General features: G+C 42.7%; 1 protein-coding gene across 2 annotated transcripts in view; it reads left to right on the top strand.

Annotated features, from left to right (window-relative positions):
- cux2b (cut-like homeobox 2b) overlaps nucleotides 1-12,957 on the top strand; it is an 84,972-nt gene that overhangs the window by 3,226 nt on the left and 68,789 nt on the right. The window contains exon 2 of one of the 2 annotated variants that reach the window (XM_046034685.1): nucleotides 3,787-3,831. The exons of the other annotated variant lie outside the window; for it this stretch is intronic. Coding sequence (XP_045890641.1) covers nucleotides 3,787-3,831 — 45 coding nt within the window. The remainder of the gene's footprint in view (nucleotides 1-3,786; nucleotides 3,832-12,957) is intronic. 2 annotated transcript variants of the gene reach the window in all.

Below are 12,957 nucleotides of genomic sequence, written 5' to 3'. Positions count from 1 at the left end.
AAAAAAAAGATTTGCAAGGACATCATCAAAGCAGGCGAAAAAGACTTTTGTTTGATTTTACTTTAGGAAACTTGGGCTATGTGCCTTTACTACCGGTTACTTTAAGCCCTCTGTTGTTTTTAGCAATGTCGCAATGCTGCGCTCATACGGCGAAATAACGCTCCGCTTATTTGTAACCATTTTTTAGCCTTGTTTCCACTCTCTCTTCCATGAATCTAAGAGGCAGTGGGGTTTTAGATCAGGAACAAAAGCTTGTGATTGTACTACATTTAGCATGACTCAGTTGCTCTGGTGTCAGCTCTAATCCGCACACAGAGACAACAGTATTGCCAAACAGTGAAATTGCTTTGCAGCCTGTGAGCCTGGCTGCCTCCGCTGCCAGCCTGCTCTGTGTGCTGTTTGCCAGTAGCTCCCCCCACACACACACATACACACACACACACACACACACGCACACACGCACACACACACACACACACACAAACACAAACACACACACACACCCCAACCCTGCAATCTCAAATTGGCTGTGAAAATCGGTCTCTGTCTCCCTTTCATTCATGCTTTCATATATTTGTTTGCTGATATTGTTAATGTCAAACGCATCAGCATAATCTCATTGTAGTGGAGAGTAAGTAAGTCCAGAGCGCCTCAGATCTTGTATTATTTAACACAATGACTGTATCATTTCATTCATATGCTGTGATGGATACAAAAGGCTTTAAAGTTGACCTCCACAGTGGATGCTATATGTGCTCATTATCTCATTTTTCAAGACTTGTCTTTTGTTGTCAGGTCTGTCAAATCTACAGCAGATTAAGTGTATTTAAATGTAAATGCCGCCCCATCATCATAATCAGCACTGGTCTGAGTTGTGCATTCCTCCCATATAAACATGCTTTCTGTAGTACCACGTCTATGAATCGACGGGTGGGGCATGTCTGTCACGGTCCCATATCCTTCGGGTTGCCCCTCTCTTTCTTTGACAGGGACAACAAAGCAAATAAAAAAGACGGGAGCTCTTACAGGAATATCTGGGGCAAATTGAGATGTGAAATCCAGGAGCCATAACCCCGGTACATAAAACGCAGGGAACATTAGAGAGCGAGAGGAGTGAAACAGACTTCAGCATTAAGCTGTTTAACCTCTCTGTGTAGCATTAGTGGTAGAGACTTCAAAGCAGATGCTTCAGCGTTGGAAGCGGAATGACAAATGGGTTTAGAGACAGCTACGGTGAGCATTCTCACAGGAAGACTAGGCCTGTCATTAATGTCAGCTTAATCACTTTGACCTTCCTTCAAGTAGATTTCCATACCTATCCAATCATTTTGCCTTGCTAGCGCTCCCGTTTGCAGACTGCTGTATGTGCTCGTGTTTGATAAGCCCTGGTGTGATGATGTTACCGTCTATTGTCGATGGTGTGCTTGAAAACTGTTATATTAAAGGATTGGTTCACACAAACTACAAAAAAAAAAAAAATCCTAACTATTTTCTCACTTTCCTTTAGTGGTATCTAGCCATGCGTTTAGCTTTGGGGGTTTTTTTCCCCCAGGACAAATACGTTCCACTCCAGTGCAAAGGTGGTGAATGCAGTTTGTTCACAGCTTTCAAAAAAAACAAACAAGGATCCATAGCCCTGACCCAGTACCGTCATCCAACATATAACTGTTCTCTCCATCTCATGTAATCAGACATTTCAGTCCCTGATCGGCTCGTAAAATTTGTTATAGGAAGAGTGTTAAAATAGGCAATCTTCTTTAGTGACCTATAATGTGGGTGGGAGAAAACTGGATGTGGTGGATGCAAAGCAACAAAAAAACTCGCTGATTTTCTTTGATCAAGAAAGGTCTCTTCAATACACGTCATGTAAAATCAAAGATGGAAGCTATATAAAGGAGAATATCATTTTATTTCTTGGTTTCTTTTCTTCTGGCCACTAGTGGCAGCACTGAGCACACTGCTGCTGAGAGCACTACATTAGGTAAAGTTTCCCTCCTGTTATTTGGAGTGAATTATTATTATTTGTTGTTACTTTGCACCTGCCTGATTTGATGAAAAGATTGAGTTTACAACATATCTTCCTGTAACAAGTTTTATCAGTGACTGGAATGTCTGAGTGCTAGGAGATAACGAAGCAGGGCTGCGACATGTAAGATGGTCGTGGATCAGGACTAGACTCCAGACACCTCCTGTGAACGTTTTTCATTGGAACCAGTTTCCACCAAAGATGTAGTCCCAACAAAAACTGTTGACAACATGAGAGAAACAGGGACGTTGTTATTCTGGTAAGAGATGTTGCTCTTTTAAATGCTGTGAGCACCTCAAACGAAATTCCACTCACCTCAGTTTTATTGGAGTTGAGCAGAAAAAACGATTTTTCAAAACTCGAGCAAATACAACCAATCTCATCTCTAGACTAGAGAGAAAATGTTTTGTAATTTGGGTGAACTGACCCTTTAAACTGCCTTTTGAACCAGAGCAGCTGAAATTATTGACTTCATGTGGACATATGATTTCATAGTATTGATCACTAATTGTTGTGGCTAATGAGTGCTAAGAATTTTGTCATTATCCTCTGTCATATTTTGGCTAACTGCCTGAATATTTCTGGTTTGGGAGGGCCTTATGAAGCCTTGTGGCCAAAAAGCAGTACCCCCCCGCAGGAACACCCCTTTGGTAGTTGACAGTGCTTCATAGCAAGAGACGCCAGATTTTTCATAGCAGTGTGTTCTCCGTTCTGCTGCCCCTAGGCTGGAGCAATTGCTTTGCAGGAGTAAATAACCAGCTTTAACAAAACTTCAGGGACACATTAGTCTGCTGGAGGACGGCTGCATGGCGGTAGGGCAGCCTCTTTTTCCCTCACAGTGAGGCAGGTGGAAGCATCAGGACAGGAGAAGTAATGGCTCATCGGCATGGGTATAAAGCTGTGTCCTCTCTCCCTGCTGACAGCTAGTCCCCTGCCCAGCAAGTCCATATTGAGCTGCGTTTCTCCACCACGGCCTTGGCTTTATTTGTTTTGACTGTCTGACGCCACTGCAGACGTATTGAGCACCAGTCCTCTCTTGTTCATTTTACTGGGCTTACAATGAATCCCACTGCCCTCCCTCTCTCAGCCTCTGTCTCTCTCACTCTCTCCATCTCTCTCTATCTAACATGGCTCAGCTTCATTTGGCAGGGTTTCACTTGCTGTATTTCATTCCTCTGTTGTCCATTTTGTCCTTCATGACAAAAAAAGAATAATAAGAAAAAAGACTTTTTTGTATCCTCCTAAATGTGCACGTTCCAGGGTGTGTGTTCTGATGTTGGTTGTCGTGTAGCGTGAGTTAGCATGGTGTGAAGGGTGCTCCTGGGCCCGGCACACTCATGAGATCAATGCTTCACTTACCTTCTCCAGGTTGTCTTTTGGGATCTCAGCCGCTCTAATTATGTGCCACTGCTCACAGTGTGTTTACCAGACTGGAGGAACAGTAGACTTCTGCACGCCACCCATTTGTAAGGCCCATTTGTCCTCATTTAAGTGGGAAGAGAAAAGACCAGAGAAAGACGGCCTCTTGGTGGTCTTCCGAGTGTTAAACCAGCATTTGTTGTTACTAAGCACATGTGTTATTTATCAAAACAATACAAAATGTGTGTTGTAGCAAAAGCAGACGGATCAGGCTTGTTTTGGTAGCGGGTCTTGTCTTTGTGCAGCTGCTACCCCCACACACTTAATTACTCTCTTATTCATCCCCAACAATGGGAGGGTATGGAATAAATCTGAGCCGTGTACTCTCGCTTCTTCACCAGGAAGGTGCAGACTGGGACCCTAAAGCGAGCGAGTGGCTTCAAGAGGTACAGTTTATCATTTTTAATGGAGAGGAACAGGAAGTGGAGACATGAAGCTGGGCTCAGTGATTTATACACCGCCTCAGTCGGGGGAGAAAAGAGCAAGTCTATCTCCCTGTCCACACCTCTGGTTTGCAGTCGCTCCCGCTCGAGTCATACCCCTTCAGCATTCTCGGCTCCTCTTCAACACCACCAAAATACACTTGCACTTTGTCGGTGCCTCTCCAGGGAAATAACATAACAGGGAGAATTTGCCTATCTAACCATGAGATTTTGGGGAAAAAATATCTCCCTATTCATTTATTATCAATTATTAATGTCAGCAATTATATATGTTAACACATGCAGTCTAATTAGTTATTGCTGGTGTGTAGGAGGTACAGTATCATCCCAAAATCAATCTGCATCTCTCCACTGCCTCCTGCTTCTCAGTTTATCTGGTTTTGTTGTTCACTGAAAAGCCCAGTGATGTCATGCCTCCATTGTCACCTGTTCATTTACTTTTGTAGTGGAGGGCATCGGTGTATTGATTAGGGTTTGCAACTGTGTTAGCAGCTCTGCCGGTGTGTAATATAGGCCTTGAGGCTATTCTGTCTTTCCGTTCAGTCTCACGAGTGCTTTCCAGACCTTGTAATCTTAATTAAATATGCAACTTTTGATTGCAACAGGGTCACTATTTTTGCATTTAAATGTGGTCACAGACCCCCACCCCCAGTAGAGAGGAAAGGCAGACATTTTGAATTTCAATGCAAAAAAGGGAGAAAAGAACAAAGAACTGAATTGAGTTGCTCCTTTTTCAATTTCCCTTGTTAGCCTCCTGCTGCATTCCCCCTATAGTTTTTTTTTCTGTTTTTTTTTTTCCAGATGAATTTTATGATATTTTCCTCTCCTCCCCTCTCCATCTCTCCCTTTTTCTCTCCTCTCTCTCACTCCTCGGCAGTTTTCCCCAGACAGGTTCCACAGTGTTTTAGAGGGGATGGATTTAATTGCTCTGTGGGGATTGGTTGGCTGTGCCGGGCTCGGCTGTTTAATTAGTGTACCCTGCCGGGATTGGTTTAATGCTTCATGATCTTGAAATTGTCTGATTGTTCAGCCCTCTGGGGACTCTCCCTGCCTACGTAGGCCAGCAGGTTTAGCTAAACATTGCTCCAGGCTTCAGCTGTATGCGGCAGGAGGAAGAGTATGCCCTAGGAACAGAATTTTGGTTGAGGTGAGGGGGGTCAACTTGTATGACAAGGGAACATACATGTGGAGTGGACAGTCTTCTGGGTTCTCTTGAGCACTTGACTGCAGGAGATCTGGGCAGACCTCACAAGAATGTTTATTCTCACAATATTTCATCTCAGCTTGATGCTGTATGGAAATGATCCAATTGACTATTAATGCAGGACCAATATTTAAACTGTGATACAGTGTTTCTTTATGACAAGCAAACATATGATTTTTTTTTAGCTGCAGCCAAGCAAAATAGTTTGCTATGCGTGTGGTTCTCTGCTTGGCCAACACATTTTCTACATTTTTGCTCGGATGTCTGAAAGGATGTCTTGTATTTTGGAAGGAGCTCGTTTTCACCGACTCCTTCTGAATGTGGGAGAATCTCGGCTGCGAAGAGGCCCCCAGGATCATTTCTCACTGCTCTCTGAATGATGTGCCTGGTCACCTTGAGTGAGGGGAGCTGGGGGAAATGACATTTGTGCAAATGGGCGCTGGGTGTGTCTACGTCCCCTCTGTAGCCTTCCATGGGATGCCCTTGGTTTGGTTCAATCATGGCAGCGGTGTTGACCTCAACAGTAAATGCGCTTGGCATCAAATCCTGGATAAGGGAAGCTCGTGCGTTGTGGCGGTCCAGTACAGATAGTACCTATTGAAGGCTAAACTCATTCCACTTCATCAGACTTATCAAGCCCACTCACTCAAAGAACTCAACCTTCAAGTGCATAAATCTCCAGTGGATGATAATAAGGATACCTTCCTCTGCCTCTCTGTCTGGACTTTATAATGTATTTGTCCTCACAGTGAACGATGACTGAGTGTTCTGGTGCAACAATGATTACTTTTTGTCTGAGAGCTTTCTCTATTAGGAATCCTCCAGGTAGATACCACACAGATCATGTAGTCTGCTGTTGTTGACTGGATCATCCGTGCTGCACCCAGGGGTGTCATTTTCTCTTATGCCTGTGTCTACTATTGTGTTTACACCCTCAGAGACACCAAGCGGATGCACATGATCACCAAGGTGATAGACCACATGGCAACCCGAGCTGCTCCCAAATGAGAGTCGCACCCTGAGCCTCATCCCCTTTCTCTGTGGGGGAGATGCCCTGATTACTGAGTGACTTTGTGCTGGAGTTGAGGGCCCTCTCCAGCTGTTGGGATTGTTTGTGCAATGATGATAAGGGGTTGTAAGTAATCAGAATTGGGTTGTGTAGGCAATCTTTTAATCTCTCTATTATGAATGCTGTTCAGCTATGTCAGAACATTTTATCCATTTGTGATAAATGTTACTTACTGCGCTTCCTTTCATTTAGCCTTAAATAATAGTAGGACTACCAGAATATAATATCAAGTCTGGTCATATCGGTGGGTTTGGAGATATTCATTGTGTTCTGTTATTTTTACCTGAGGTTCAATTGTGGATCATGGTCAAAGTCAACAATGCTGCTCTTTCATAAATAAGCCCCAAGACTTAATATTACAGGGTTGGGTCTCCCTCAAAGATAAAAATATTATTGCATCCCAACGCCATCCCCCACAGCCTTTTGGGCAGGGTGAGTCCAGCGTTCGTCTAGACGTGCGGCATCATTAACCTGCCGCGACCTCAGCCCCTGATGAATTCGCTCTCACATCCCCTGCAGCCTAGCGTTAGCAGCCCTCCTCCCGTCCACTGGGAACTGGGGCTCCTGTGGACTGGCCATTAGAGCCACTAGCCTCTCCTGGCAGGCATTAATAGGCCAAGTGGCCGGAGCCTCTCTCAGACTGCTGAATAATTCAGACCGTCTGGGCCATGTCTGGTCCCGGGGCGCAGGGGGATGTGAACTGGGGTGCAGGGTGCAGGGGGCTGCATGGGGGTGCAAGGGTTAATAACAGGTCTGCTTCTCTGTGTCAGCAGCTGCTCAACCCCCTCCACCCCCAACAAATGCTCCCAACCCCACCCTACGTATGAAAGAATCCTATTCAGTTGATTAGATTTTTCAAAATGGATCAATTTTTAATCAGCGGAGCATCTGACTACGGTCAATACCATTGTCGCTGGGAAGACAGTTGCCGGACAGCCGTCTTTATTTACAGGAATGTTTGTTTTTTACTGTATGCAGATGTAGAGGCAGGAAATGGCCAGCTCAGATCACTGCACCACTGCAGTCCCTGGCCCGTCCAGGCAGGGGTCTGACCTCATCATGCATGTCTGCAACAACAACAACACCACCACCACCAAGGCTGCAGCAAATCCAACACTTTCTGATCATGCCCTTTGGAAGAATATTTATTCACATCAGAGCAGAAAGGTGGATTAGCCTAATGTCTTTTCCTCTACGAATGTGGGCCTGTCCAAAGAGACTTCTCTTACTCATTATCATCTGCATAAGTAGTGAGTAGGAGTGAGGAGCCAACAAACTAGCTGTAATGCTGCCATCAAAATTTCATTGGGCTGTGGGGAGACCCTAACATGTTAAATAATGAGGAGCCCATAAACTTAATGTTCAGAACCTCTCCGCAACTGCTGACGAAGTCTAGTTATGACTCGATACGTAGGCAGAATGATGGGGAGGTAATCCTTCTTCAGAGTGCTACTCATTTAGCACATCTGGTTCTTAAAACCCCAACCACCAAATATGATTTGTTTGATCACTTCAAGGATCCTTCAGCGTGTAAAGGTCAGAGGGAAGAACTTTTAATGAAATATAAATACTGTCCCGTCAGAATGGGACAATATTGAGGACCACTCTAACATGTCACATGGTCTTTGTGGGTGGTTGATGTTCCATGATATTGGATATTTCATCATTACATATAATAGTAGTATAGAAGTAATATTATTGCTTTGGCACCACTATATAGGCAAATTTCACATAAATGTACAAAAAAATAAATAATAGACTTGCCCACACAGTGTCCTTTTTAAACAGTGAAATGTTTCAGTAAACAAGGTCAACTGGTACAATATGGTGTAAAATCAATAATGTTCTGTCCTGATGGGGTTTAGTCAATATATCAATCAAAAAGACGAATCAATGATATGACAGCACACACATAAAAGTGCACATATAAAATATCGCTTACTCCATGCTACTATAAAATATTTTATGTCGCTCACAACTCTAAAATAATTAGAAATCATTATAGTGAAAAATGACAATTAGCTTTGGTTTAAAATGCCAGACATTGGCATACTGTGTCTGTGACAATGTCATACTGTGTAACACCTCATAAACTGTCACGAAAAATGAAGCTTTACTGACCCAGACAGAACACTAAGTAGAGACAATGTGTTTTGTTCTTTCATTTCTAACTAGAGACTAGAGAAGTGTACTCAGTTGAAATAATGCAAATATTGAAGAGCAGTTCACATAAAAAGTGCAACCATTTAAACTACATAGTTGACAGCACAAGCTAATTTTCTGATTTTTTTCTGCTTTTGTTGCATAGAGCTGGACATGCATAGTAAAAATGACATTAATGACAACTAAAAGCAGAAATTAGTAAGATCCATACACCAAAACAACTGTGGGTCAATTGTAGAGGGTGACTTTATTGGCCAAGTGCTGTTACATTGTGTCTTTACATATTACATGTGCAAATTTTGGTATGAGTCGAAGCCCCCAAGATGAAACTCTGTAAAACCAATGTGGGGTCAAGTAGGCATTTTTTTCTATTGTACATGCACCAGATGGGCCAAAACATTTTCTATATCTGTGTGTGTCAGCTCATGTATTATACTTAACATTCATAAGGAGGTACTGATTTCATCCACATATAAAGTGTGTTGGCTGAGAGCAGTCAAATGCTGGGTAGTTCCCCAAACTATTTCAATAATGCTGAGTCAATAGAGCATAAAATCTTAAAATTATTGTCACTGTGTGGAAAATGATTTGCTTCTGTGACTGAAAATGTAGTCGAAATATTTGTATGAAAAAGTGTGTAAGTTTGTTATACTGTGTTTTAATCTGGTCATTTCATAACATTTTTACTGACTGGCAACATTTTAAAGCTGTCTGGAAAGACTTGATACTGTGGGTCCTATGGTGTGCAAGATCCAGACACTTTGAGCAGGAAGAGGGATGACAGATGAGACAATGAAACAAAGCAAAACAGCTGTGCATGGATCCCTTCTATACTAATAGTATAATATTATATGCATTGTATGTAGCTTATTTCAAAACAAGTTCCAGACCACTTCATAGTCATGACGGATAAAAGACTGAGCAGATGACATAGATCAATACAACAGAAGGACACTGAGGCAGTGATGAAAAAGCTCAAATAAAATAAACAGAAGGTTGGAGCTACAAGGATATCCAAACAATAGACTGAAGTCAGAAAGAACACATCCCATTTACAGTACACAAACAACTAGACTTATCTTAGTTGGTGGAGCAGGGAAGCGGGTGGGCGACTCTTAATGACATACAGTAGTCAGTGAAACAGTGACTACGTGTCATTTAAAAAAAAGGCAGTGAGGTTTGTCAATGGTTTGTCTGTCCTATTGACACAATACATACTGAATATATACTGTACAAAGATAGATATGTTTAAAGAGAAGCCAACACGGGATGCTATAAAGTCATGTTAGTGTATTTTTCCATAAACTAACATAACTGGCATATTGACTGTGGTGCATGACATAGTAACATATTGAATGACACGTTGTCATATTGACATACTAACATATAGGCAAATGACACTGGCATGACATGATGACATTTTGACCCGGTGATATAATGACAAGTTTGCATATTAACATGATGGAATTAGTTTGACATAATGGCATGTTGGCATCACGGCATACACAGACATGATAACACATAGTGTAATTAGATTTTCTCGTATCCTCTGTTTAAGCACAAACCTATGCAGTCTTCACTAGACTGGCAGATATTTCTTGACCTCAATGGAAAGATATTGCTAGTTCCTGTATTGGATTAAGAGTACAGCATTTGGTAAAATAGTCGTAGATAAAATGAAAAACTCATGAATGATGATTACCATGTTTTCAGTCAAGGAAGTCATGAAAAAGATGTAAAATAACATCTACATTTTGCATTACACTTTCACAAATTAAATCAATAAGCAAGATGAGAACTATTTATTGTAGCTTCACTTTTGCTTCATAGTCTTTGTGGCTCGGTGTCTGGCTGACAATGGATGAAACAACAATATATGTTGGATGGTGTAACCAGTAGGAAAGGCTTTTGCAGAGTTCAGACTTGACATAAAAACCCCTGTCCTCCATCTAATCTTCCCTCTTAAACATCAAACTTATGCAAAAAGAAGCAATGCTTTCACTAAGGAGTACTTATTTTTTCGCTCACTAATGAAAATGTTTTGAATCTCCGTGCTGCTGTGCCAATGGCGTTGTTTTTTTCTTCTTTGCTCTCTGATTATAGAACTGTATAAACTGGGTGAGATTTTGAATTCTTAGCTGATTGCATGCCTGTAGCCATGCACTTTCTCTGCTTTCCTCTCCAGACTTCATTCTCCTGATAGCCTCCTTTTTCTGGTACAGTGAGATGCAATGCACTTTGTATGCAGTTATGCTGAATAGGTGCTGATGTATGTTAAAAACAGTTTTGCAGGTGCCTTGTCAAAATGTGCAGTGGCTAGGCAGTAACACAATTCTGTTTAATATGCTATCAATCAGCCGGTGGATTCCCATTTGTACATACAGTATTATGAGTCTACTGTTCCCCAGACGATCACGACACTGCCGGTGTTTAGCTGCTCTCATGTCCTCCAACTGCGTGTCCCTATTGTCTGTTTGTCTGTTTAATATGCAAAGGCAGTCATTCAGGGAGTCATTTTGGACCAGTGTAAACGAATCTGCAACAATGATTAGCTGGCGCTGCAGAGGAAGTGTCCATCATTGTGTTAGTGCATTTGGAGACCATCACTCCTCCCTCAGGTCATCTTGCCGTTGCTCTCTCAGCCTCGTGGAAGACGCACTCTGAAAAACACCCAAACAGCACCAGAGTAAATACACTGTAAGTGGACTTACTTAATGGGAGATTTTGCATGCTTAATTGCAAGTATGGATTGAAGGTCCATTAAAAGACATCAGTGCGTTGGAGTCCAGAGTATAGTTTGAATGTACTTGAAATGGATTGATCCATTGACTTCCTGTTTTTTTATTTTTTCTTGAGACAAGTAATTAGAAATAACAAGTGCAATACCATTTCGAAGATGATTTGAAAAACAACAAATAAAACATTGTCATCCAGACAGTGGTGTTTCTGATGCTGGCCGTTTTTTGTTTGTTCAGTGTATGCAAGCATGCTTCAGGGGGGCACCGTAGACGTCCTGGGGGAAATATCAGGCTTATTTATTGGAGCCTTTTTAGCCCCAGCTCAATAGCAGCAGTCTGATGGCCAGGGTACAGAGGGACTATCCGGCAGAGGAGGAGGTGGAGGAGGAGCTGGGCTTGGCGTCAGCCGCGCTGACAAGCTCTTATTTACCGTCCAGATCTATGACTCATTTTATGTACCTAATCGTAAAGCACTGAGATTTATCGGAGGTAACGGGACAGTGGGGAATACCCCAGGAGACTGGCAGATTCAGCCCCTCCCGTCCCCCCTGCTCCCCTGGCTGGACTTCAGGTTCACTCTACCTGGCCCAGCACGCCAAAACCTTCTGGGAAGATGGGAGTGTTGGAGCCCAGATGAGGAAGTCCATATTTCTGCCAGATATGGACAGCTGATAGCTCATCTAATAAAGAAGAGGGTCATAAAAATTGGATGGGCTAATGGATGACTCTGTAAGGATTAATAACAGCTTATTGGTCAGGTGCAGTGACCTCTTGCAGAGCTAACAATGCACTGGCCAACCGGGCTCTCGCTGCATGCTGCACAGCGGTAGATGACCAAACCAATAAACAGCGGGGTCAGGGAAATTAAATCGCTCTCATCATTTTTGTTACCTACTGTATCCCCCTATGTTTTAGGTTACCAAATCCTGGCTTGTAAAGTGCAGTTGAATTTTGTTGGTTTATAAATAATTTATTAACGTCAGGGAGAGAAAAAAATCTAAAGGTTGACATCCTCACTTACCGTCATCTTTTGCTCATGTCTGCCACTCCGATAATGGCAAAGGGGGAAGCAAAAACAAGAAGGTATTGTAATACTGCCTTTGTTCTGACAGGAGCGCTCTCAGGGCCTGTTTTATATTCTTGCAGAAAATTAAAATTAAACTTTCATTGTTGTGCATGCTGTTTAATCCAATAACGATCTGATGTAACAAACTGCCGTAATATCTCTCAGCATACTTAATCGGAGCGGACTTAGCCCTGTCACTTTATATTAACCTCTGCTGCAACAGGAGAAGGGCTTCACTAATCTGCCATTGTTGGGTTTGGCAGTCTGTAGCTAGTGCAAAACAGATTTGGCAGTCAGTGCGAAAGTAAAGGCTTTATAATGACAGCAGGGCCTCTCTGCTATTTCAGCTAATAATGTCAAAATCTAATAATGCTGTGGCCCTCGGAATTAGATGGGAGGTGAATGGGTGGGAATAGTGGTGGTGCGGAAAAGGATTTTGGGGGGATGGGCTCAGCCATCCCACCTCCTCTCATTATGTCACTCACTTTTTAGACTGCAAATTGGCAAACAGTATAATCCCTAATGACCTTTAAATTCTGTGTGTGTGTGTGTGTGTGTGTATATGTGCTACCATGTGTGTCTTGCATTCTATTAAAAAACGGATAGTAGTGAGGAAGTCGGGTGAAATAGCGCACCACCCTGACATCTGACATTGTAGTTAGATGCTGTTGTGTTAACAAGATATTAGATTCGCCAGGAAGCATCTGAGCAAGGGACCTGAAGAGTCTCGGCTAACAGAGTGACCTCACAGTGCTCAGCAAGGCAACATCTGCAGCGTCATCAAAGCACTTGACTCCTGTGTCCCCCCCCCCCCCCCCCCCCCCCCCCC

This window comes from Micropterus dolomieu, linkage group LG21, assembly GCF_021292245.1.
Source record: "Micropterus dolomieu isolate WLL.071019.BEF.003 ecotype Adirondacks linkage group LG21, ASM2129224v1, whole genome shotgun sequence".
Lineage (NCBI taxonomy): Eukaryota > Metazoa > Chordata > Actinopteri > Centrarchiformes > Centrarchidae > Micropterus > Micropterus dolomieu.
The sequence above is the reverse complement of the archived record's forward strand: the minus strand, read 5'-3'. Positions and strand labels throughout refer to the sequence as shown.